At 38.9% G+C, this 27,265-nt stretch overlaps 3 protein-coding genes across 8 annotated transcripts in view; 2 read left to right on the forward strand and 1 right to left on the reverse strand.

Annotated features, from left to right (window-relative positions):
• The window catches only part of CARD14 (caspase recruitment domain family member 14), a 93,256-nt gene extending 81,367 nt beyond the window's left edge, over positions 1 to 11,889 (forward strand). For both annotated transcript variants that reach the window (XM_074260348.1, XM_074260349.1), the window contains 6 exons: positions 1,148 to 1,211; positions 2,223 to 2,334; positions 2,598 to 2,771; positions 7,476 to 7,597; positions 8,007 to 8,122; positions 11,585 to 11,889. In XM_074260348.1, coding sequence (XP_074116449.1) covers positions 1,148 to 1,211; positions 2,223 to 2,334; positions 2,598 to 2,771; positions 7,476 to 7,597; positions 8,007 to 8,122; positions 11,585 to 11,792 — 796 coding nt within the window. In that variant the 3' untranslated portion in view covers positions 11,793 to 11,889. The remainder of the gene's footprint in view (positions 1 to 1,147; positions 1,212 to 2,222; positions 2,335 to 2,597; positions 2,772 to 7,475; positions 7,598 to 8,006; positions 8,123 to 11,584) is intronic.
• A 1,129-nt stretch (positions 11,890 to 13,018) lies between these two features.
• SGSH (N-sulfoglucosamine sulfohydrolase) lies at positions 13,019 to 26,612 on the reverse strand. The gene is made up of 8 exons (XM_074260354.1): positions 26,463 to 26,612; positions 24,010 to 24,170; positions 23,364 to 23,469; positions 21,623 to 21,773; positions 20,340 to 20,496; positions 19,781 to 19,862; positions 17,470 to 17,673; positions 13,019 to 15,471 (listed from the first exon to the last, which is right to left on the reverse strand). The coding sequence occupies exons 1-8, from the start codon at positions 26,557 to 26,559 to the stop codon at positions 14,912 to 14,914; spliced, it is 1,518 nt and encodes a 505-aa protein (XP_074116455.1). The 5' UTR covers positions 26,560 to 26,612; the 3' UTR covers positions 13,019 to 14,911.
• SLC26A11 (solute carrier family 26 member 11) overlaps positions 26,581 to 27,265 on the forward strand; it is a 52,410-nt gene continuing 51,725 nt past the window's right edge. For 4 of the 5 annotated variants that reach the window (XR_012481099.1, XR_012481100.1, XM_074260351.1 and 1 more), the window contains exon 1: positions 26,684 to 26,821. The gene's annotated coding sequence lies outside the window, so the exon portion shown is untranslated. Of the gene's footprint in view, positions 26,822 to 27,265 lie in introns of all 5 variants that reach the window. The other variant, XM_074260352.1, reaches the window with a different exon arrangement.

Genomic DNA, 27,265 nt, shown 5'->3' on the forward strand with positions numbered 1-27,265 from the left:
CACAGTTTAGGTCAAAAAGCCACTGTGAAATCTGAAATAATGTTTTTAGCCATCTCGCAAATTGTTTCACATCTTGATACTTTTAAGTAACTTCCCTAGAGATACTAGCAGTAATTCTTATATTGTTACTACCTCTCTAATTTTTTTTTTTTTAAATAACAGTGTATCCTGTCTGGGTTGTGTGTAGTAAGCACTTCTTTTGTGTAGAGGAAATAAATAGCTGTCCTATAACTTGATATATATTGTATACTTAGTACCTTTCTCCTCCCCACTTTGGGGAAGCCCAAGACAAGAGTTGAACTTAAGCTTTGAATAATGTTTCCTGGGGCTCCAGAAAAGGATCATGTAGAGCCAATTAAAGGCAAATGAGTCCAAGGTGGAGAGGGAGAGGTTGAAGATCCCAGCCCTTGGGCAGATCCTGCCTATTGCAGAGTCAGATTCTTTTGTTTCATTGTGTCTGGCTCTTTAAAATCCTGAGGAAAACTAGACACAAAGCAATTTTCATGATTACTAAATAGTTGTTTTAAATTTCACCTTAATTCTGTGCTGTCTAAACAATTCTATCCAGGTTCTTGTGTTATGTAAACCCTGCCCAGATATTGGACTAATCTCCAAAAAGCACAAGAGTTGTAGAATATTCACTTGCTAACTCTGATTGAGGGACCCAGTAGCTCCAACTTTTTTAACTTACTAGGCTACTGAGAGACTCAGGTTCAAACTCACTTAGATGTACCCTTGATCTAGTTGCCACCTGGGAGTAGTTGCCATGCTTAAGGGGTAGGGTCAGGGATAGGATCCAAGCTCTGCTCTTATCCTTCCAGAAAGAAAATCAAATAGTACTTACTGAGTCCATAGTTTTTCTTACTTAATGAACAATAAGGGAATTGCCCATCATTTAACTGCCAGGAGAGTTCCTACATATGATCCATGGCATGATCCTTGCTCCATGGAATGTAACTCCTGACACACAGAGGTGTGCTATATCACACTATATTCTAGAGTAAACTGGACAAACCCCATCCTCCTGGGTCCCAGTCTTTTTCCCTCAACAGCTTCTTTTTACAGTTCCCCATTGAGTGTGATTTCACCAACACCAGAGTTCCTGACGACTGAGTCACCATTTCACTGTTTTCTGTTTTTGTGGCAGGGCTCAGCAGAAACTCATCACCCTCATCCAGGACATGACTCAGCAGAGCACAGTCTCCCGCAAGGTGGGGAAAGCTGCAGGAACAGGAACATTTATACTAATTTTAGCTGTCCCTATTCCCAGGTCACCACAAAAATCCATAAGTAGGGATTTGTGACACAAAGCCTGACCTTCCTTTGGGACTCTTTCTTCTTGTCCTGTAGTTGTTTTCTCCTGACTCATTTGTTCTCCTGATCTCCTCTAAAATGGGGTACTAGCGTATGGATACAAAAATCTGAGTCACAATACTTTCTCTTTAAGGGGCTTCCTAAAGTGGAGCTTGGAGCTTTCTGTAGCATGGCTTTTTGTGAAAGGGATAAATTGCCATCCTAAGTGAAGGTTTACCCAAACTTCCACACCCTGCCCTTCTGTATCTTTTCATAGATGTTATTTTCTGTTTCCAGAGTTCTGGGGTTGGTCTGCTAATCCAGAGACCAGTAATCTTGACTGTGATTACCTGCATAGATACACAGGCCTTATTTACTGGCTCAACTCTGTGCATCTGCATATAACATAATGTTTAAGTGATCATATCCTGGTTATGTTTGCCCTCAGTTTACCATTCTATTCCTCCACTCTATTTTTTATTTCTTTGGGTTTTTCTCATTCCCAACTCCTCCAATTCTATACATAAATTCTTTGAGGACAAGGAATATTTTTTATTTTATTTTTGCATCACTATCACCTAATACAATGCCTTGTTCCTAGAAGGCACTTGATAATTATCTATTGGATTGGATTAGAGGCCACCAAGCTGAGAGCTTCTCTCTTTCCATCCCTTTTTTAAGCTCTTTCCCTGTAGCCCCTGGTTTTTCAGTCCTCATATCCACCCCGTGATACAAGTGTAGAGACTTACAAGTGACCTGTAGGATGGGGAGGGAGGCAATATGGATCATCTACACAGTGGCACCAACATTGGCTTTTACTCTCCTGGAAGGTTTGCTGGACACAAGACTTTGGAGTCCCTCAACATACCCTCTGGAATTTTAATCTCCATCTCTTCCTTTTCTTTCTCTCCCATTTACTGCTTTTGCAGTCATTTGGGGGACAACAGAAATTAGTACGCATAGTAAGCATGGACAAGAGCAAGGTCAACCCATTGTGTTCCTCCTCTGATGGGAGCCAGACTGAGCCCAGCAAGTTGGAAGGTATGCCAGGGTTCATCAATGGTAAAGGGAGTCCCAGGGAGGGTAGCTCCTGGTTAAGTAAGGGTCATTCCCAGAGGTAAATTTTACTATGGAAGCAACATTCCCTTGTGGCCAGCTCTGTGTTATAAAAAGGAAACATGAAAAACTGAAGAATAATAGATAACTAAAGAAACTGGAAAAAAGGAATACGATGAGAAAAGTTTCAGAGAGAGATGATGTAATCTTGGTGGCCCAGTTTTACACACTACTTTTTCCCTACACAGATTCATCCATGGTATGTTTTTGGGCAGAGAGCTGTTTTACACTAGTTCCTTATACACGGGTAAGACCCTACAAACCAATCAGACCTCGGCCTGTGCTTTTTGTGCCTATGGTGATTGGGAAGATTCTGAGTGAGAAGCTGAGCCTCCTCAAGGACTTTGAGAAATGCCCAACAGGTACGTTCCTCCTTCTTAGCATCTGCCTTGTTAGCCAAACAACAGGACAATGAAAACATAATTTCCTGGGATTCAGGCTTCTGTTACTTCAGTACCTCTCTAATGTGAAGAAAATGTATATTATGAGGGGCTAATGAATGCATGTCTAGGCAGACTTGGGAAAGTACTGAAAGATTTAGGGATTGGAGGACATAGTGAGGACAAAAAAAAAAAACAGTTTTGAGAGAAGTAAGGAATAGGGAGTGCAGGAATGATGGGAGCCTGATCAGATAAAAGAATTTCAGAATTCTTGATCATGGAAGTAGAACATTTGTGAATAACGGCAAAGTCACCGTCTTTGTATGTAGGTGAGGTGGGAGTGGAGGAGTGTGACATGCAAAATGAACAGACTGAGAAACTGAAGGTGGGAACCAGATAAAAGTATTTGACATGTTTTCTAAAGTCTCCCAATATGGATGTGAGGGGAGAGGAGGAAGATTGTGAGCCAAGAAATGGATTCCTTAAGAAAGATAGGAGAATAACCACTAGATTAGATTCAGATCAGATAACTACTAGGATTTGAATTGGGTGATAAATATGAATATTATGAACCTCAAAGGAGGAGAGGTTGCTGAGTGCTGGTGGTAGATGGAGAACCAAGAAGTGGAAATTAATTCAATTCTTTCCTGATAAGTGATTGGTAGGGAAAAGGTATGAAAGAAGCCAGGGTGATGTTCTATGAAGATTTTATGTATCCTAAAACCATTTTAGTAGCATTGAAAGCTTGGCTGAAACTCTGGAATATCAGCTATTCCACTGGCTCAGGCAGTGCCACTGACTGGGTTAGCATACCAGTTCACTGTGCTGCAAGTGGGCCTATGAATTTAAGAAATAGATGGAAAAGCACAGAATTCTATGCTATCCATACTCATAATCAGCTTGTAGTGATAAGTTTGACATAGAGGACAGCAAAGTGAGTGGGTCTTCCTGTTTTAGGATTCCAAAAAGGAAAAATATGTTGAAATGGATTATAAATATTAACAATGCTTCAGTGTAGATTTTTCTGACCACTAAAGTAGACACGTGACAAGGGTGCAAAAAATAGACTGAAGATATGAATGGTTTTGCTAAGCACCAATACTACATCAAAAGCAAATGAGACATTATATTCTCTGTCAGCAAATATCCTTCAGTTAAGAATGATGCAAATAAAATATCCATAATGTTTGAGTCAGAGATCTAATACTAGTCAGATACCCCAAGGAGGCCACTGATAAGAAGAAATTTCACATGAAAATATAGCAAATATTTATTTCAGTACTTTTTAGTAAGGAATTGGAAACAAAGTAAATGCCTCTCAATAGGGAAATGGCTAAACAAAGAATGGTACATGATTATACTGAAATATTAATTACTGTGCTATAAAAAATTATGAGTGTGATGAATACAGAAAAGCAAGGGAAGATCCACATGAATTAATGTAGAAGGAAAAAAGCAAATGAAAACAGTATCCATAATAACTATCACAATGTAAATTGAAAGAACCACCACACATACTATCACACACATGCACATGTATAGACATGTATACCCACAAATCCAAAGTGAATATTGTGAAATTATAAAGAATAAACAGATTTTGAAAGACATATGGGAAAACATTCCTATCCTGTCCTTTGTAAAGATGGGAGGCTCACAAGTGTTAACAGTTTACTTATACTTTCAGATTTATGTCTTGATTAGTTATATTGCTTTTTCCCCCTTTTTTTCTTTATAATTTTATCCTAATAAAAATGCTATTTGTTATATGGTATGGGTCTCTGGGATAAAGATACCAGAAGAAACTATAATATTGTACAAAAACCAAAGATGTTGATAAAAATTACAAGAAAAACTTTATCCTTTATTCCTGATTCAAAGAACTAGGTGAAAATGTAGGAGGAAATGTAATTACTTAAAACCAAAAAAGGAAAAGCCAAAGAGTCTGGAGGTATTGAAACTTACCTTAGAAGTGTTACTTAATAAAGAAACAGATAGCAAAAATAACATTGCTTTTGGAAAGATTTTGAAAGGAAGAAAAATACACTTAGACTGGAATTTCAAAAGTCCTTTTTGAGTTTAATGATACAAATCAAACTAATAGACTGATGATATCAAAACTAATTTTTAAAAGTTTGATTATACATCAAAATATTCTCCTACAATGCTTGACAGTGAAGATAAAAACATGCCTGGATTTAGAATTTTAAGTCTGGAAAGGACCTCAAAGGCCATCTAATCCAATATATTCCTTTTACAAATGAGGAAACTAAGTTCCAGAGAGAACTTGCTCAACACCAACAGGTAGAAAGCATCCCAATCAAGAGTAGAACCAAATAGCAAAGAATCGGAAAATGAGTAGATGCTCATCATTTGGGGAATGGCTGAATAAGTTATGGTATATGAAGGTAATGGAGTATTAATGTTCCATAAAAAATGATGAACAAGCTGATTTTAGAAAGACCTAGAAAGATTTACACAAATACTGAGTGAAACAAGCAGAACCAAGAATACAGTATACACAATAACATCAAGAATGTGTGATGAAATGTGTGAATGTGTGATGAAAGACTTGGTTCTTCTTAGTGGCTCAGTGATCCAAGGCAATCCCAATACATTTTGGATAGAAAATACCATTTGCATCCAAAAATAGAACTATGGAGATTAAATGTAAATCAACAAATACTATTTCAATTCTTTTTGTTTGTTTTTTTCTTTTTCCCATGATTTTTCTTCTTTGTTCTGATTTATCTCTCCCAACAGGATTCATAAAGCAATGTGTATTAAAATTAGTTAATTGATTGATTATTTTTTTTAAAGAGTAGAACCAAGTTCTCTGATTTCACAGTGACTTATTTGCACATGGTCACACAGCTTATATATATCAGAGACAGAATTTGAACTCTGATCTTTCTGCTACTAGGACCAGCTTTTGTTCCCCACTCAACCAATCATTTTCCAACTAGCTATTGGAGTTTCTACACAATGGAAGTCAAAACAAAATGAAAATTCAATAAAAATAAAACTTGTTTCATGGACTTAACTCCTGGTGCATTTTTTCCCCAACCCAGGAAATCTAAGATGTAGAATATATAGAATGGATTCTGCAAATAAATGACATGCTTTTTTTTTTCCATTCCTGGAAAAAACCATGCCTGGATCTACACACAATATAAGATTCAGCCATTGCCATAGGAAACAAAGAACAAATATCAAAAAAGAAAAAAAGTAGCTTAGGGACTCACGAGCAGGCTCTGCTAGATGAAACTCCTGCAAAAGCTGCCACATTGCCAGCATCACCATGCTGCTGAGGTAGAGAGGGCCAACACTTTCAACTGTTCACTGGAAATGTTATGTTTAAATGATGTCAATTGGAGTATGGGAGCAAGAGAATTCTAGTTGTATGTAACTAAGGGTATGCCATGTCATACTAAAATGCCCATTTAATTTTGGGTCAAGAATAGAATAGACTAAATTTATTTCCTTTTTGAACGGATTGTTAAAATAATAGATCAAAGTTAGTTGTTAAGGGTTCTATGTTAACTTGACTGGAATTATCCATTGAAGTGCCTTAGGGGTTTAACATTTTTATCAATAACTTGGATAAAAGCATGGCTGCTTATCAGGTTTGCAGATGGTACAAAGTCAGTCCTTTCAGAGGTTTCTAACTCTTTGCCACATCATTCAGGTGTTTTCTCAGCAGAGATTTTGGAGTGGTTTGCCATCTCCTTCTTAATCTCATTTTACAGATGAGGAAACTGAGACAAACAGGGTTAAGTAACTTACCCAGGTCAGGCAACTAGTATCTGAAGCTGCATTTGAACTCAGAAACAGGTATCTTCCTGACTGAAGACCTAACTGCAAAGCTGGAAGGGATAGCTAACACACTGAATGACAAGTTCAAAAAGTTCTCCAAGCTAAAGCAATGACCTGAAGAGCAGACTCAACATAAACAAAGCATAATGATTGGAATAACTCTACAATTATGCCCCATTCTTCCTGTCTGGCTCAAATTCATTTAAAAGTCAAATGAAAATTATTCTTGTATTGTTATTTAAGATTATTTGTGCTTCAACTATTCTCTATTTGTGTAGATAATTTAGCATTCATAGCTCTGTGGTATCAAGCCCCAGGCTATTTTCTTTCTTGGAAAAGAGTCCAATTTATAAAAGTAGCATATGGGGAGAAAAATCTCTGTAGACTGGGGAGCTTTCTGTGTGTAGACTCCTCTCTGGGGGGCTAAACTCAGTCACAAAAAGAAATTTTTGTATCTATAGGAGTGGTTCAGTTAAGGTGATATGGTTTTTTCTTCAGAGAATTTCCCTAATACCCTCACAGGAGTTGGAGTGAGAGTTAGGCAATAGATAAGGTTAAGGAGAGGCATTAAACAGAGTAATTGGAGTAGTAACCTAGGAGTGGTCCAGAAGAGGGTCACAAGGTAAAGATGGAGCAGAACCTGAAACAAAGTCCCCATCACTCTAGATTACTTAAGGCTCAACTGAAACCATGTGTATGATATTTTCTCTTAGAGCCATAACTTTATTGGGATATTCTCCCTTCTGGGAAGGTTCCCATGTACTCCTTGGTTTACTTACATTTTTATGTGCCTCCTAATGTGGCCCCTTTTTGAACAAACTTCCTACATTTATATGGCCCTGTCCTTCCCATTCCTTTTTGCCTCCTTAGAATATCTAAGTCAAGAAGAGTATGAAGTTCGAAGGCAGAGTGGAGACATAATCCATAAGAAGGAGGACCCCAGCCACCACAGTTATGTAACCTACCAAGCAGTGGAGTCCTTGATGCACAAGGTAGAGTTCTATTCAATAAGGCAGGTGGGAGAATAGAAAGGCAACTCTGGATAAGTCAGTGCAAAAAGGTCTTTGCAAGCTACCCCGAGAGGGTTGAGTTTAAGACTTTTCCAAACCTAACTATGTAGAAAAGCTTAACTATTCTCGAACTAATTTCACAATAAAACTGGTGCATCAGTAGCCAAGTGAAATCCCTACAGATGATATCTTTGAATAGGTGACAGCATCTTTCCATTTGGAGTTTAATTATATTTTTCCAAATGGGCAAAACCCTATGTGAGGTTCTGGAAATACAAAAATATAATTTCAGTCTTTAAGGAGTCTAGGATGGTCTTGAAGAGTTCCAATCATTCACCCCTCCTCCCTTTCCCACCCTTAATGCCAATAGCCTTCTCCTCATTTTCTACAGAATATGCACTGTCTCTTGGACATTAATCTGAACTGTGTGCAAACCCTGCACAGGACTGAGATCTTTCCTATCATTGTCCACATCCCTGTCACTGAGAAGAATGCCAAGAAACTCAAGTATGTACACACCTCTGGGCATGGGAGGGTTAATAACTTCATCTAGAACTGGACTTTCCATAGCATATATTCCAATGATGACTAGAGAAACATACAAGAATTCACATTTCTTTTGCTTCCTCTTCACACACACACACACACACACACACACACACACACACACGCGCGCGCACACACACACACACATACACACTACAGATTCTTTCCCCATTTGAAGGAACAGTTCTTTCAAGAAGGCATTCTGCCTAGCATCATAATTAGGGCAGGATATCAGGACTTTGTCACAAAGCATTGAAATTTAGAGGGTACTGATTGCATTTTTACTTTTAGCTTTGTAAAGACAACTAAATTTAGCACCTAATTAATGAGAAAAATTAGTTCATATAAGAAGGGAGCAGTTGGCATGCCTTCTGTCCAGCTGAGTTCTTCTTCTCTTTCTCTTGCTCCCTCTGCCTATATGGCGACCTGCCCAGTAGCAATCTTATGGTTTTCCGTGTCCTGGGCTTTCTCTCACTATGAGTCCCTTTGTGTTGTCTTTCTTCCTGCTCTCCAACTGAAGTGTCTTAAAAATTGGATTTTCAGGACATATTTCATGCTACTTGTCCTAGGTAGAAGGCAGTGTAGTATAAGACAAAGGATCCTAGATTTTAGGTTAGAAGATTGAATTCACAAGAGATTAAATGAAGCAAAGTCTATATAAAATATATAAAATGCTTCCTGTTAATGCTATAATCAGTCATATAGATCCCAAAATTCCTATTTTGTGATTATGTATTACAATTCTACCAATGAAAATTACATAGACATGATATTACAAAGGCATGTCCTAAAAAAAAAAAAAAGGCATGTCCTGTCCACTGAAATAATGGTTGACAAGCAGATTTAAAGCAGCACAATCAATTAAAAGACAAAGATGTTTTTTCTGCTTTTCTTTAGACAATGTATTACAATATTATATGAAAGGTCATTTTAACCTTTGAACCAGGGACAGAACAATAAATGTTGTATTAATTAAAAGTGCAAAAAGGAAACTGTTCAGATCTCAGCTCCATCATTTGCAACCTATGTGATCATGGCCAAGTTGCTTAATTTGTGTGGGTCTCACTTTCTTCATCTTGAAAATAGAGGGAAGAATGATTGAAGATCCTTAAGAAACTTTCCTAGCTGTAGATCACAACTGTAAAAGAGGAATCTATATTAGTTCTGTCATCTCCTTACCAAAGAGATATCTTGGTCACTGTTTTCACTAAATTTGTCCATATGGATAAAAAGCTGGCTTCAGATCCCATTTCAAATCTCCCTTCTAACATATACCAGCTGTGTGACTCTGGACAAGTTATTTAGTCTCTCTTTCATGTCTCTAGGCAACTTTCTAAGACTCTAAGATGCAGATTTTGAGAAAGTTAACTTACTTATTGTAATGGGCCAGAACTCTGGAGAAATATACTTGAGGCAAGGAGTCTTACAACAAGGTGTTAACTCAGTGGAATTGATAAGACAATGGTTACCTAGTTTAGCATGGTGATTAATAGTTCTCTAGTTCAGTTTGATTGATTTAATCTTACCACAAATAATGGTTCCCTAGTGATATGATTGGCTCAGTATGATGAATGGATTTAATTGTAATAGAGTATTTACGAAGTCCAAGTTAGATCTAAAGAAAGACTCGAAAAGAGTCAAGATAGAGACCCTCATGGTGGCTGGCCTGTTCTCCTTTACTTCTCCAGTGAGACCAAGGCCCATCTAAAGGTCCCCAGAAAGCTAGCCCAGCCCCAGGCAAAGGAGACAGACTGTGAAGGAGATAATAAAGACTTTGGACTTTATTCCTGACTATTCTTCTGGTATTATTCTGCTAAAACCAAGGCTCATTTGGAGGACCTTCAGAGAGCTAGCCATAGCATTACAACTTATGACTTCCCTCTATCAATGAAATCATAGCTCCATTCCTATCCCCATCCCTATTTCTGATTAACATGGGTACTCCAAACTAACTTAATACAAGAAAAAAGTAAATTTTAGAAACTTTTATCTTAGTTCATGATATGGAGGAGGGGAGGGGTTAATGGAGATTTCCTGTCTCAATTTTAAAACAATAAACTTAATCCCTCTCCTAAAATTCCACTGGAGAAGTCATCTGGGTCCCAAATTCATCCTCAGATAAATTTGTGTTCCATAGTTTCATCGAAGCAATTAGATGGTATAGTAGAAACAGCATTAGGCCAGGAGTCAGGAAGCTTGAGTTCAAATCCTAGCCCAAACCCTTTCTGTGTGATTTTGGGCAAGTCATTAGTTTGTGCCTCAGTTTCCTCAGCTGTAAAATGAAGATCATAATAACATTTATCTTCCAGGGTTGTTGTGAGGAATCAGATGAAGACTTATTTATATTTATAAAGTCTTTAGCACAATGCTTGACACAAATTAGACTCTAATTAAAAACTATTAAATTTTAAAACAAAATAACCTTCTGTAATGCCGGGAAAACTGAGGCAAGATAGGGATTAGAGAGTTTTTAATGTTTTATTTGAGAGGGAGAGATTGTGGTGGGGGCATGTTGCCCCCAGGTGCTGTCTCAAACCATCCATCAAATCCATATCCAGGGAATGTGAGGTTCCCATGAAATATATATACACGTAGCTCCAAGCTACCAGGGTAGATTGAGGCAGGGGCGGAGTCAGAGCACTAAAAGGAGGAACAGACTATCAATCCAGTTCTGGTGTGAGGAGGCATCAGATATTCTGATAAATTGGGATCAAAAAGAACAATGACAGAATGGGGGGAGGCACCAAACATTCTGATAAGTAGGGAAGGTCTGGGGTCATGATGTCTAAGGTCTTTCTCCTTATCTGGATTAAACATTTATAGTATATAATCTTAGCATAGCCAGCCCTAAATTATATCAGTTGTAATGATCAGGAGGGAAGGATAGTGTTGCAACCGGGGATTGAGGCAGAACAATTAGGAACTGAGACAGAATAATTTAAGAAAAACTGAGGCAGGACAATTAGAAGGGAACTGTGGTACAACACTTCATTATATGAAGGACCCTTTCTTTACAGAGCACACAGTGTAACGAGTAATATCCCTGTCAGTTGTGTTTGTACTTTTTCCTGGGGGCCCAGAGGCATAATGACCTTTGTCCTTAAATACTTTGCCTGGTATCTCAGAATACTAGTTCATTAAGCCAAAATACTTTAGGAAGAATATCCCAGCTTGATCTATTAAGAGCTTTAGATTTGGGAGTGCTCAAAATGAGTGGTGAGATGATACCCATATTATAGAAACTGACATATCACTTACATAAAATTATTCTAAATATGCAGGTGGTGGAGAAGAGGATACATCTTTCATTCCTCTTCCTTTCCCTCACATTTGGTAGGGGGGACAAAGCCCCACATTTAGTGTTCCAGGGGTTTCTTCATGGCTTTACCTGGATTCATCCTACTCTCTATTTCATTAAAACAGAAAGGCCCTGCAGCGTCTTGGAACTACAGAAGAACAAATCCTGGAAACAGCCAAGTGTGAGGAGGCTGAACTGGAGAAGGTCCCTTGTTTATATACTAGCCTAGTACCTGATTGTTGGAGTGATGTGGACTCCCTTGTCAACTGTGCTCGCTTAGCTATAGCTGACGAGCAGAAGAAATTTGTATGGATAGAACGAAGCCTTAGATAGTCTCCCCCTTCATGGGCTCCTTTCCCCTTTCTGAGAATGAGAGATGGCAGCAGAACCCTTCACATTTTGCCCTCCAATAAATATTTTTTGCAAGTTTTTTCAGACTTTAATTTATTTTCAAATCAGGATTCTGTTTTGCCTATAGTGTAAGGAAGGAGAAACAAATGGAGATACCTCTTTTCTGCCTTTGGTGGACAATTGCATAATCAATGCAAACTAATTTATTTTACCTTTGTGCAAACTAACATATATAGTAACTTTACTAATACTGTCATCAAGACATCTATCTACATGATGCATTGTGCCTTTTCATAGAGCAGATATCCTTCATTGTATGTCACTCCTCCAACTTCTTTTCTCAGAGGAAGGATTCTTTTTTTTTTATTAATTTTATAATTATAACATTTTTTTGACAGTACATATGCATAGGTAATTCTTTTTTTAAACATTATCCCTTATAATATTATAAAATATATATATATATATATAATAAAAAAAATTAAAAAAAAACAAAACAAAAAAAAAAAACATTATCCCTTGTACTCCCTTTTGTTCCAAGTTTTTCCCCTCCTTCCCTCCATCCCCTCCCCCTAGATGGCAGGCATTCCCATACATATTAAATATCTTATAGTATATTCTAGGTACAATATATATGTGCAGAACTGAATTTTGTTGTTGTTGTTGTTGTTGTTGCAAAGGAAGAATTGTATTAGGAAGGTAAAAATAATCTGGGATGAAAAACAAAAAACAAACAAACAAAAAAATGCTCACAGTTTATACTCATTTCCCAGTGTTCCTTTTCTGGGTGTAGCTGATTCTGTCCATCATTGATCAAGTGGAATTGGATTAGCTCTTCTCAGAGGAAGGATTCTGAGACATTTCTGTAAAGATGTTTCTATAATATCTGGTCTTGGTCAAACTGGTTAGAAGAAAATATGCTTTTATTTTCTTTCTTTTCAACATACTAAATGCTTGGTTGAGGTGGGAAGTCAGTTGTTCTGGTATCTGCCAAGGAAATCATTGTGCCTGCCTATAATGAGGGCACACAATGGTAAAGAAATGTAATTCTAGTTACACAAAAAAATATTTAATTGTAAATATGATTTCCATATGATGGAAAGAGTATTTGAAATGGTTCCTAGGCCTGGATCTATGATACCTGGTTTGGGAATACCTGAAGACCAGTACTCTGGGAGCAGAAAATCCTAAATACTTGGAACTGTCCATTTTCTGTTAGCTGGCTTGACTTTCTTTGTACCATTGTGGGCTAGCAGAAAGAATACTATCAAGAGAATCTGAATCTTGGTGCCATTTATTGTCAATGACATTAAACAAGTCACTATATTTTTCTGGCTCCCATGGTGTTTTTTTTTTTTTTTTTTCCCATTTAAAATATAGGGCCTGGACTCCATGATCTCTAAATCCCCTTCCAGCTCTTAACTGTATGATCCTATGATCAGCTGATAGTTGTTAGTTTAGTTCTTCTCTTCCCAATTCTTAACCTGAGGTTCTTCTAAAATTTAGATTCAAGTAGAGTCCTTCCTTCAAGTTAACCTCAAGACCATGTTGGCTTAGGCTCTCAGAGCTTTCAGAACTGTTTATAATTTGGCACAGGTTCTGTTCCCCACCTTATATTCCAAAAATTTTTCCAATTTTCTGAATTGATTTTGCTTCCACTTGATCTCATAGGCATAAGGGAAGAGAACTCTTTTCATCTTAAAAGGGAATGGGGAAGCCTCCAACTTATTACCAAGAAAGCCAGAATAATGTAGTAGAAGGCTTTGAAACCAAGTTTTCTGACTCTAAATCAAATCTCAGTTCTAAAATTATTTACTACTCATGTGATCTTAGACACCTTATTTAACTTGTCTAGGTCTCAGTTTCCAAATTTCTAAAATCAGTTTAGATGATCTGGATTCTCTTTTAGCTCTAAATCTACAATGATTCTATATAGTGGAATCTGTAGCAGAATGAACCAATGATGTTAAAAGCAAAATGTGATGCCAGAGTTTGGCAGAGATGATGAGTAGGATTGTGAGGAAGATCTCTTGGAACCACCATTTCCAAACAGATAGGCCTATGTCTCCACTGTTCAACATACATCTACTGAATGGAGATGGGGAGATACTCAAAGGATATAATAAGAAAAAAAGCTTAATAAAAACTGTGTAATCTTGTCATGACTTCCCCCCTACATCAGTGAATGCTACATATAGAAGGAACCAAAGAGATCTTCTCATTCAACTAGTTGATTTTATAGAAAAGCACAACAGTCTTGCCTGGAACACAAAAGACATGTCTCTATCACCTAGTACCATGTTTTACATATAGAAGGAGTTTAATACATGCTTGCTGAATTAAAATGAATGCCTCTGCCAGAAAGACAATAGTATTAAACAGGTAAACAGAGGGAAACTAAAAGGAATGTCTGCTAAGGGTGATGAATTTGACAATGGGGAAAAATGCAGGAAATGCTATCAAGTTCATGCTCACACAACTGACCATAGAAACTCAAGATGTCTCTAGCTGAGAATGTTTATCGAAATTAATACATTTTCTTCTTACCCTGAGAAAGTTTTATGAATCATCTCAACAGGCAGATGCAAAGACCTGATTCCTCTCATATTCCCTCATCCTGAAGCCTGTAAATGGGTATAATAGAGCTTTGATTTCTATTTTTAAAAAAATTTCTAGATTTCCTCAAATTATAAGAGGCTCTGGAGTCATAAGATCTTCCAAACTTTTAGAGCAAGAACCACAGGGAAAAAAAACTGGACATTTTGACCTACAATCTGACTTTCACAAAGGCTTTTAGTAATTCTTCTGCCTATTAAGGCCTCACTTAACATACTCATCCTTACCCACAACAAGTTAGGCACATTGGCAGTGGTGTTCAAACCATATTCCTGTGGTGATACCCAGATGGTTAGTGCAGAGAATGAGGCTTGCTCCTTGCTTACCTGACCATACAATAATGCCCAATCAGAGATCCAGGAATGAGGTTTAGCCTCATTTAGCAGGAATGAGGATTTAGGATAAAAAGATGCTCTCCCTTGGTCCCACTCAATTATCACCAAAGCAAGCCGTGTTTAGAGAAGTGTTTTTCTCCATGCAAAGGCTCATAGTTCGTTATGGAGAGGCTGACATTGCGGAGAGAGCTTCTCTTCCAAGACACCATCTGGAGCACACACCCAGGGGTCATTTGTCTCCCACTGCCACTTGGTCAGCTGGGACTTCAGCACTTCTAGCACCTCCATATAGTTGGGGTCAGTGGCTAAGTTCTGGGTCTCCCAAGGGTCTTGTTTCCTGTCATAGAGTTCCCATTGATCTCTGTAATAATAATGGTGGAGGTCCTTATACCAATTTGTATGCTGACCAGACCTGGTGCGATTAAGCAGGTCCTGGAAGGTGGGGGAAACGTAGAAATCCTGATCAATTGGGAAGGGCATCTTGAAGTTGAGGTTGTGCACTAGATGGAAATTCTGATGGAGAACAGAGCGCATGGGGTAGTACATTGTGATTTCATGGTGACTCTGGCTACTGAAGACTGTGGTCCAGGGTGGTTCTGACAGTAGTGCAGGCAAGAGAGAGCGACCAGTAAGGTGGACTTCCTTGGTACCAAAGATGCTATAGCTGGGGTATGGTATGGAGAACCAATCCAAGATGGTAGGCACGAGATCTTAAAAATGATAATGATATTAGTTGACATTTGTACAAACTTTCATGGTTATAAGGCATGTTATATACATTAGGATTGATTCTCACAACAACCCCAATAAGTAGATTACAGAAGAATAACAACAGAATGCAAAGTTTGGAGTCAGAAAAAACCTACATTATAATCATGCTCCTTAGTCACTTATTAGATATATTATCCAGGACAAGTGTCATAACCTTACTCAGTTTCCTATATTTCTCTTCTGAGAATCCAATGAGTCGATGCCTGAAAAGAACTTCACAAATTCTGAAATGTGTCAATTTTTTTTTTTAACAACTTCTCCCCCTCTCCAATTTAATGATGAGGAAAAGAAGTAAAATGACTTTCTCTGAGGTCACAAAGTAGAGACTACAATTCAGATCTTCTGAAACCAATGCAATCTCTGGAAAGGAACTAGAGGCAATAATGTCCAGGCATTAGATTTAAAATCAAAAGACCTGGGTTTGAATATCTACTACTATTTACTGACTGTAGGGCCTTAGATAAGATTTTTTTTTTCTCAATAGTATCTTATTTTTCCAAATACAGGTAAAGATAATTTTCAATATTTGTGTTACAAATTTTTCTTCTCCTTCCCTTACCTCCTCCCTCCCCAAGAAAGCAAGTAATCTGATATAGGTTTATATATATATGTGCAATCCTTTAAAACATATTTCCATATTTATCATGTTGTGCAAGACCAATCAGATAAAAAAAGAAAACCACAAAAAAGAAAAAGTTAAAAAAGGTGAAAATACTTTTTTTCAATCCACATTCAGTCTCCAACTGATAAAAAATTTTTTTTATCCCAAGTCTATTGGAATTGCTTAAATAAGATTCTTAACTCTTCCAGGTCTCAATTTCCTCATCTCTATAATAAAGGGGTATATTATATTACGAGTATATTATATTACCTTTTAGAGCTGTTCCAATTTTAAACTACGATCCTATGAATTCAGTCTAGTAAGACCTCAGAAGTTACCAAGAACAACCCTCTACCTTCATGTAACATTGAATTAAAATTCTACCAGATAACCTATATCAGATTGCTTGCTGTCTTGGGGAAGAAAGAAGGAACGAGGGAGGAAGAAAAAATATGGAACTCAATATCTTACAAAAATGAATGTTGAAAACTCTTTATATGTAATTGTAAAAATAAAATACTTATTGAATTTAAAAAAACTATAATAGAAAAGAAAATGTAGGATTTGATACATGTTTCCAAATAAAGAGGTTCTAGTTTCTCAGAACCCACCCTGGTGCTCACTGTAAGGAAGCTATTCCTTATGTCTTATCCAGAGCTCCATGCTATAGCTTGTCTCTTTGTCCACTTGTAATGTCATTTTTTCTTCAGACTTTATATGTAATTGTAAACTCTTTATATGTAATTGTAAAAATAAAATACTTATTGAATAAAAAAAACTATAATAGAAAAGAAAATGTAAGATTTGAGACATGTTTCCAAATAAAGAGGTTCTAGTTTCTCAGAACCCACCCTGATGCTCACTGTAAGGAAGCTATTCCTTATGTCTTATCCAGAACTCCATGCTATAGCTTGTCTCTTTGTCCACTTGTAATGTCACTTTTTCTTCAGACTTAAAAAAAAAAAATCTCTTGAGTGACAGGTGGGTGTGAGCCAAGAAGTCACAGAGAGGAGTTCTTTTCTCTGAACACATTGCTTGGTTCATAGATGGTTCTTAATAAGCATTTCTTGCTTGACTGATGAGAAGAATATCTATTAGCCAGAAGCACTGAGAAGAGACAGGGACTGACCCTTTTCTGCTTAAAAGGAAATCAGGCAAGTACAGTTTTATTTTCCTTTCTCCATCATGATGTAATGTAAAACTTTTTGATCGGTCCCAGTTTTCTCAATTATTATAAAATTAAAAGGCATCTCAAGGTCTATGCAAAGATGAGTGTATGACTTTGGATTCCTTTGCAACAAGGAAGTAGATGGAGAGAAGTCAAATGTAGTCTTACCCAAGAGACTGACATAAGCCTTGCTGATCTGGCCCCAACGTTTTCGATGCTCTGGAGAAGACACCAACATAGGCTCTGCTATGCCTGACCAGTATAGGTTGGTCCTGCCACTAGGGAAAGGGATACCATTATCTGAAGTGAAGATCACCAAGGTATCATTCAAGAATCCAGCTGCATTCAGTTCTTCCAGCACCAGTCCAATCCCTGTAGGGAAAATCAAGAATGAAGGAAACAGGCAACAAGTAACTTGCAGAATATAATCCTCTCTCCCCAAGTCCACCAACAATTTTTTGGGGGGAGTGGAGCCAAGATGGCAGAGAGGACACAAGCTTCTTTCAAATCTTCTCTCACAACCCTCAGCTAATTACCAAATCTGGCTTCTGAATTAGTCCTGGACTGTTTCAGAATCCACAAATATTGGGGGTGCAGCAAATTACCAACACAAGATAATTTTGAAAATCTACAGAAAAGGTCTGCTTCAGTTGGGCATGGAGGGATGTGGCCAGGAACAAGCACGTTAAGCATGGAGGCCAGCACAGGCAGTGCAGACCCGAAGTGGGATACAGACTCCATGGGGCAGTGCAGACTCTGCCCAGCAGAGAATACAGGAGGAGAAATCTACAACAGTGTTGGCTACTCTGCCCTGTCTGCACACCAGTAGATCAACAGAGAAGTTATAAAACATCCAACATAAACACAAAAGGTAAATAGTGAACCCCGAAGTGCTGGAGTCTGGGGGGGATCTGGCCACACCTGCCTAGCACCCAGAGTGAATCAGTATGGACTCATTGTAGCCTCTTCAGCTTATAGAGGAAGCTTGGAAAACCTTCCTTGCCCTAAAAGCAGATCCTAACTTAAAAAAAAAAAAAAAAAAAAAAAAAAGATTAAAAAGGCAAAGAGAGGAGCAGCTAGGTGGTGCAGTGGATAAAGCACTAGCCCTGAAGTCAGGAGGACATGAGTTCAAATCTGGCCTCAGATACTTAACAGTTCCTAGCTGTATGACCTTGGGCATGTCACTTAACCCCAACTGCCTCAGCAAAAAAAAAAAAAGGCAAAGAGAACTCTGACCATAGATAGTTTCTATGGTAAAAGAAAAGAACACATTTCAAATCCTGAGGAGAAGAAACGTAGATCATCTCCAGATGAAGCCCAATCACACAAGGCTCTACTAGAAGAAATTAAAAAGGATCTTAAAAGAGAGCTCAAAGAAAAATGGGGAAAGGAAAGGAAACTTTGCAAAAGGATTTGGAAAAGGCATATAACTCATTAAAAGATAGATTTGACAAAATGGGAAAAGAAAACAACTCCCTGAAAAGCAAAATTTGTGAAACGGGAAAGGTAAATAACTCTCAGGAAAACAGAATTTGTGAAATGGAAAAAAATTCCATAGAATAAAACAACTCATTTAAAAATTCAATTGGACAAATACAAAAAAAAAAGTAAAAAAAAATGAAGAAAATAATTCATTAAAAATAAGAATCAAACAAATGAAAATGAATGATTCAATGAGATATCAAGAATCAGTCAAACAAAACAAAAAAAAATGAAAAAAAAATAGAAAAAATATAAAATACCTACTTGGGAAAAGAACTGACCTGGAAAACAAATCTAGGAGAGATAATCTAAGGATTATTGGACTCTGAAAATTATGATGAAAAAGAAAAAGCCTAGACACTATTTTTCAGGAAATCATCAAAGAGAACTGCCCTGATGTCATAGAATCAGAAGGTTAAAATAGCCATTGAAAGAATTCATTAAACATTTCCTGATGTTTCATCCAGTTCATATTAAAGAGACCAACTTGCCAGATTTCCTATTCTTTTCCTAGGCTAAACCAACTTTCAGTTTCCACCTGTTAAGGTCTCTTCCCTTTTTTTTTTTTTTTTTACCCCTCAGCTAAGGAATCCTCAGCTTTTAACCATCTCTCATGCTCCTTAAAAGAATACAAGCACTCTGACCTATTTTAAAATTTCCCATCCTAGGGAAAAGCTGGAGTCACCTCATCTTAGTCAGAGTTTTGGTTCTTAAATCACCATGAGAATGGAAACTTCCTAGGACAGGCAATCACGTTTTGTTTTGTATTTTATTTATTATTTTTTTCTTTCTGGATCCTGCTCTGGCAGGACCTACTACAGAGGTCTCTACAGATGGAGAATTCAATCCATGATGGTCACTGACTCTCTTTCTGAGCTAGGCTACAGTTGCACTGGTAGGGAATGTCTGGACCTAGATGATTTTGGGGGTAACTTCTCCCTGCCTGAAACAAAGCAGAGATCCAGGTTAGGCTCCCAGGTCCTGTTCCTCCCCATACCTTGGTCCATTCGGCCAATGGTGGTGTACTGAGCAGCCAAGTCAGCTCGGGCTGCTGGAGTGTCCGGGATGAAGTAAGGGACCTAAAAACAACAAGTAGGTAAAAGATCATAGACATAATGGGGAGGATTGGAAGGAATATAGACTAAAGTTTAAAGGCTGCTTCAAGCAGGAGGACAGAGACAACTGAACTTTTCTAGAGAATCTAGACTAATCAGAATGTTATGGGGGATTCATATTCAAATATGGGTTGAACTAGATTACCTGTAAAGTTCCTTCCAATTCTGAAATCCCATGATTTTATAGTTTATTCTTTATGCATATTGGTCTGAAAAGTTTATTGTGTTATATGAATAAACTGTCCCATTTCTTTATTTCTTTTACTATCATCAATAGCAGTATAGACCCAGGAGGCAAGAGTCAACTTGGCCATTGGGTCCAAATTCCTGTTCTTGTGAGCTTCACAACATGTATTTGGAGCTGCAGACTCACAAAGAGGAATGAATCCAGTGGAATTCCTACAGGTAAAAGGAGTTAAAATAGAGGAGCACCTATATTACCTTTACATCCTCTGGGGCATAAGTTTGGGGCACCCAGTCAGGGATCCACCCCATCCCACTCTCTCCATTGCCAAACTTTTCACAGAAGGGTCCATACATTGGCTGAGAATGCCCACATCGGTGAGGATCGTGGAAAGCAACATAGAGGAAGAAAGGCCTGAGAAGTAGAAGGAATGAATCAAAACTACAGTTAGGACAAGATTCTTCACAGGCTACTCAGAGTTCTTTCCATCTGCCTATTAACCTAAATGGTTCTATTGTGTCAGTTTGGGTCCTGTTCATAGATAGCATTGTTGATGCCTCTCTACTCAACATTCTTGATTTTCTCCAGTGCTAGGGTCCTCCTTTGCCCCAATTTTAAACTGGGTCCTTATATAATCCAATATAATACTTAACATTTAATATATGTGTTATTGTTTTTCTTTCTTTTTTTCTCCTTTTTTTTTGATTAAAGCTTTTTATTTTTTAAAAAATATACATAGATAATTTTCAACATTCATCTTTGCAAAACCTTGTGTTCCAAACTTTCTTTCTTTCCCTTCTTCCCACCCCCTTCCCTTGACAGCAAGTAATCCAATATGTTAAACATGTGCAATTCTTCTACACATATTTCCACCATTATCATGCTGCTGGTACGAGTTGTTGTGCCAAGTGCTGGGGAAGTTTTAAAATTTAGATAAATTTTTCTTTTACTTATTGATTAATTGTATGAAGTCCAGGAAGGAATTCAGACAATATACTAATATGTTTATTACACAACAATATATAATAAATACATTAATCAAGTCAACAAGCATTTAGTAAGTGCTTACTATGTGCCAGGCATTATGCTAAACACTGGATGAAGAGAGGAGGGAGGAAAACAGAAATAAATGCTTATTGGTTAATGAGTAACAAAGCAAAGTTCCATATCAAATTAAGGGACCAAAGTGTTACCTACTGCGGGAAATCATGAAAAACTTTTGGGAAGAGGGAGTATTTGAGATGGACTTTAAAGGATCCAAAATCATTGAATGGACATAGATTAGGAATAGAAACTTTCCATATACAAAGAAATGCCTAAACATTGGCACTTGGTCATGACAACACAGTGTAGGCTTGCACACACCTCCTCTCCATCCTCCAAACTCCAAGCAGAGGTAATCTAGTAATATAAATATATAATATAATATAGTAATATAAGAATTAATCTCAATGAAAGTTCTGAAGTGACAAACTGTGGTATTAAGCCCTGGAAGGCCTAAAAGTCTGGGGACTGAGAGTGGAGGAACAAAGGCTCCCACCTGTTGTCCTGGGTCTCGAGGAATTTTCGGACCAGAAGCTTTATGCGGGTGATGTTTCTCCCCACCTGGAGAATGGAGCCATTTTCTTCTGTGTAGGCAAAGTCAAATGGATACACTGGTTCTGGTCCAACATGCTTCTTTCCAATGATACCTAGAAAGGATAGCCCAACAAGCTGATAGGAGAAAGAGCACAAAAAAAAAAAAAAAAAAGGGAGAGCCTGGAGTGCCTCAGTTTCTTTATCTAAAAAGTGAGGAAGTTGTATTTTTTTATTCATTTCTGGGATCATTTCTCAGATCCTTTCCAACTCTAGATCTATGATCCCATAATCCATATGATCTTTCTTTTCCATTACGCTTGTTGCCGTCTAAGTACTGCTACAGTGCCATATGTATTGTTTTCTCCATGGACAGAGGGAACAGCAATCTGAGGCATTGGAGACTGTCTGCCAAAAACCTAATGTGATTTCAGATATGTTAAGATCATAAATGAAGTTCTCCTGCATTTTGCCCTGTTTGTACTATATCTAGAAAAATGAGTTCAATTTTGGGTACCACATTTTAGATAGACTATTAATAAGCAGGAGGGCATTCAGAGGAAGGTCATTAAGGTGGCACAGTGAATACAAGTCCAGACTGGGAATCAGGAAAACTCATCTTCCCGAGTTAAAATCTAGCCTCAGACATTTATTAGTTGTGTGCTCTTGAGCAAGTCACTTAATCCTGTTTGCATCAGTTCCTCATCTGTAAAATGGATTGGAGAAGGAAATAGCAAACCATTTCCGTATCTTTGCCCAAAATACCCCAAATGGAGTCACGAAGAATCAGACGTGACTGAACAACAACCCATAGGAGGGTGATCAAGACAGTAAGGGGCCAGGAAATCATATAATATGAGGTCAAGGTCAAAGATATTGTTAGATTATAGATTTGAAAGCTAAAAAGGACCTCAGAAACCATATTCATTTCTCTCCAGTCCATACTCTGGACCTCCTCTATCATTACCTAGAAATCTTTTCTGAGGCTTGATCAAGTCCTGGAATTCACCCACCTGAGAGTTAGGAAGGAACTCAGAGGCCATACTCATTCCTCTCCAGATGTACACTAGAACTGACTTACTGGATCCTTCCAGGCCATTTAAGGAGGGCACCTATGTCTCCCATGTCTCATTCCTTTCCAGATTACATTCTGAATCAGAAGCAGGATCTCTATACCTAGAGGTCTTCAAATGGAAACTAAATGATCACTCATGGAGAATTTTATAAAGGAGTTCCTATTTAAATATGATTAGGCCTAAATATCTATTAAGGTTGATTCCAAAAGTGAAATTCTATGGTTCTCTGTTTTCTTTGGCAGGCAGATTAGTGTAGTAGACAGAAGAGACAGCTTGAAAGTCAAGGCAAACCTCTGAGGCATACTGGTTGTGTCATCCTATGATAAGTCAATAAATTTCTCAGGGTCCCAGATAACTCTTCAAGATCATAAGCTGAAAAAACAGGTGCTAATTTACCTTGCCAAAGGGAATTTCTTCCCTAGGAGTTCTGTAAACCATTCAAGTCATAAGTTCAAACATAAACATAGAGCTGGACTATGGTAACTGGAGGTAGAATCAATTCTCTGTGTGGCCTTGGATAATGCTTTAATTCCCTTGGTCCACAGTTTCTCCTTCTGGGAAATAGGAGGAATCTCAAGAATTATGGGAAAAGTACCCACTTTTCCCCCCATTCCCACCCAAGCTCCTAACCTGTGCGGACTTTAGCCTGGTTGAGAAGCAGAGGCAGACTTTTCACCTTGTCAAAGGAATTGAAATGATGGTCATTCTGGTGTAAGCCATACATCCCATTCTGATGCTGTAAGGAAAGCTACCATGAGCCAAGACTCTCAACCAGGCTGTCCCCATCACTCACATGAAGTATAACATCTTTCTTCCTACTTAACCAATTCAGAACTTAGCTTGCCAGTGCATATGAAGGCTCTATCTTTATACTTCTCCTTCCTCTCATCCCCTCTGATCTCTTCTGTCCTGGTCCAAAAGACTTCCATTTATTAGCATGGAAGCAATGTTATTAATAAACCTCTTTAATCCTGCCTCCCCAGATGGAAATGACCAAGACATAAAACTTTTCCGCATGGAATTTGACATTTTTTTGTTCACAATTATAAAAAAAGTGGCTTACAATGAAGCAGTTCTGATGAAGGATACATGTGGAAGATGAAAGGCTCAGGGAGATTCCTAGACTTAGCATGGCCCTATTAGACTATACTATTAGTGGGGGGAGGTTTTGGTGAAAATGAGAAGAATGGCCTCTCCTACTCAAGGAATTCTTCCTTAGACTTCCTAACCATCCTATTATTCCCCTCTCCAACCCTCAACATGGGTATTTGTTTACCTGTGGCAAGCCAGTCAGCAGGCTAGCACGACTTGGGGAGCAGCTACTGACTGAGGTGAAGGCGTTATGGAAGATCAGGCTCCTTTGTGCCAAGGCATCCAGGTGTGGAGTGGAGATTGCTGTGTTGTTGTATGTACCACTCTCAAAGCCTCCATCATCCGCTGCCAATGGGAGGGGAAACAGGGAAGTTACTGTAAGCTGAGGGATTTGAGAGTAATAAAGCCATGCAGGAGGATTCACTGTAGAATTTAGGGTATTTGGCTTTTGGTATCCTAGTGAATTGTACCTGCCTGGCCAAGTTTGGTGGAGGAATTCTAAATAAAGCTGAGACTAAGGCTTTTATATGCAGTGGAGGGTAGTGGAGGAGAAACTCACATTCAGGTATGGGGAGATTCTGTGCAATGGAGGGACTCTGAATGGAGGCTAGAAATCAGAAGAGCACTCCCAGGAACAATAGATATCCAATAGATAGCATAGTAGACTAGAAACCAGGAAAATTGGGTTCTAATCCCATTAACACCACTTATTTAATTAATTGTATTAGTTTTGACAGGCCATTTAATCTCTCTCAGTCTTGGTTTCCTCATCTGTAAAATAAATTAATACAATATCTCACAAAGCTGTTGGAAGGCTCAAATAATATATGTAAAAAACAAGACAAACTTTAAAAAATGATTCACAAATGTCAGTTACAATAATTTCAACAATTTTATTAAATATCTTATTTCTTATATAATTTAATACTAATTATTATATTGTTATGTTATATATTAGATATAAATCAATATTATGTATTAATAAACCAAATGAATATTTGGTTTATTATTATTATTATTATGGCCTTGTTGCTAAATGTTGAACCCATTAGCTATTAAATCTCAATCCCTTTGTCATCTATACATCTATTTAATGAGTCCCAACACTGCTATTTACTACTAGCTGCTGTTCTTTGAACAAGACACAATCTTTTTGAGTTTTGGGTTTCTTCAAATGCAAAATGGAGGTGATTCTTGCATTTCCTATCTCACAAGAGTACTCTAAGGAAAATCCTTTGTAAAGCTTAAAGGGTTAAATAAATGAATAAATATCATATTTACCCTAATGGGATTGCTGAATCTGGGATGGGAGTGAATGGGGTGTGCTGTAAACAGCACGGTCTATTCTAGGATTTCTGAAAGAATGGCTATGAGTTTTTGTTTACAGATGGCCTTCCTATCCATGGTGAAAATGAGAGAGGAGGGAATGTGTCTATCCCAAGTTGTGACGGTTTAATTGATGGTTTGTGTCTTCCACTCCCCCCAGGTTCTGAGAAGCATGTGATCACTGCGGGGATCTGGGACATAGATACCATTAGTGGTTTATAAGAGCCATTGTTGAAAAGACTAAGGAGGTGGATTGTGGGGAAGTGAAGAGCTGTTTGTTTACCAATGAACTGAAAAGTCTGCTAGGAGGCCTAGAAATAAGTACTTCTAACACTGATTTTACAGTAAGAATGAGGACTGACTGGCAAAGGGCCAGACCCAGAAATAAGCTGTTTTGTGGTTTCATCTATCACAAGGGCAGAGCCCTAACCACCAAAACAGGAAGTCTCAGAAAAAAAAAAAAAAAAGAAAAAAAAAAACTGATCCTGGGTAGAATTTCAGATTTTCAGTGGAGAGGGAGGGGTGTGTGTGTGTGTGTGTGCACGTTTGAACAGATCTCTCACTCAACTCAGTGATCTCCATATCACTGTTCTACTATCAGAACCCAGGTGAAGGGAGAAGAATGTAAGAAGGCAAAAGCTCCCCCTTAAGTATCAACCTAGAGGTTTCAGATGGGGTAGAATGAGTGGGGCTGGAGGATGAGTTCAAAGTAACTCTTCACCTTGAACCGCGTGGGAGCTGGAGCGGGGTTACAGCCAGAAAGCCACTTACTGTGGGTATGAGAGGGTGAAGACATCCGATAGGAGAGAAAGTGGGGAGGGGGAGAAAAGGGTGAGAAGAGGGGAGGGGGCCAGAGGGAGATTTCGTGCCACAGCGCAGGGCCTGAGGACCGTGTTATTGAAGCTCAAAAGTGCCCTGGAATAGCGCGGAAGAAAGTGAGAGGAGATGGGGGAGGGGAAGCAGCCACCTGGTTCTAAGTGGGAGGCCCCAGATGTGAAGGAAATGGAGTGTGGTACCGCCGCATTCCAAGCTGTCATTAAGGATCTTTGCGCTAGCAGGGAGGGGCGTCGTGGTGTGAGCGTAGAGGGAAGGGGAGGGGTCTTGGACTAGGCGATTACCGGGGAGTCGGGTCCGGCCCCGGCGTAGCTGCTTGGATTGCACGCTTCCGGGGTTGCGCTGCGGCCCGGTACCGGAGGTGACCCCCGGGAAGAAGGCGTGCCCTGCCCCTGCCCAAAGAGATGCCCAAAGCATCCCTGGCGAGGCCAGGTTCGCACTGAGGCAGGATCTGTCTTCTGCCACACTGCTACTTACCCAAGATAAGCAATACGTTCCGGTGGTTTTGTCGCAGCCCCAGGCACACCCCGAGAGCTAAGAGCGAGACGCAGCAGGAAAGCTGGGACCTGGGCATGACGATGCGGCCCAGGGGCCACCTAGGCAGCTCCAGCTCCTCTCCCAGTACTCCACTTCGTAGTAGCCTGGGGCGATGGGAGTGAGTTTTGTCTCCTGGCCCAGCTCCTCCTCCTCCCGAGATCACATGAGCAGGGCCAAAGGCGTACAGTCCGGTACTAGCACTTCTTTGTCCCTTCCTTCCCCCTTCGCCCCCCCCCCCCTTCTGTTCCCCAGAGCTCGAATCCTCGGAGGATTGAGACGGTCCGGGTCGGGGGCGCAAGGTGAGTCCCTTACCTTGGCAGTCCCCGATCCTGGGGAGGGGGCACAAGAGACTTGGCAGAGAAGTGGGGACAGAACTGAAATAGTTTGAGGACCTGGGTTCTGGTAATGCAAGGGAAATCACCCGGAGGGCCAAGTAGAATCCATTCTCAAAAGCTTCCTTCCCCCCACCTGTGGACATGGAGACAGAAAGTTATGGATTGGTATTCGGTCTGATAGTAATTAGCAGTGTGATCGTGGGCACTAATCTCCTGGACCCCTGTGTAAAATAAGATACTAATATCTTGTAGGATTTGGTTTCAGGATCATGTGGGATAATGTGCGGCAAATTCTCAGGTGCTATGTTAATATTATTAGTTGTTCTAGTAACTCTAAAAAGTGAAGTGTATCTTCCTGAGCTGCTCAAGAGTACGGGCCCCTGAGGGCCCCTGAGCCGGAGTGGAAGG

This window comes from Sminthopsis crassicaudata, chromosome 4 (genome assembly GCF_048593235.1).
Source record: "Sminthopsis crassicaudata isolate SCR6 chromosome 4, ASM4859323v1, whole genome shotgun sequence".
Lineage (NCBI taxonomy): Eukaryota > Metazoa > Chordata > Mammalia > Dasyuromorphia > Dasyuridae > Sminthopsis > Sminthopsis crassicaudata.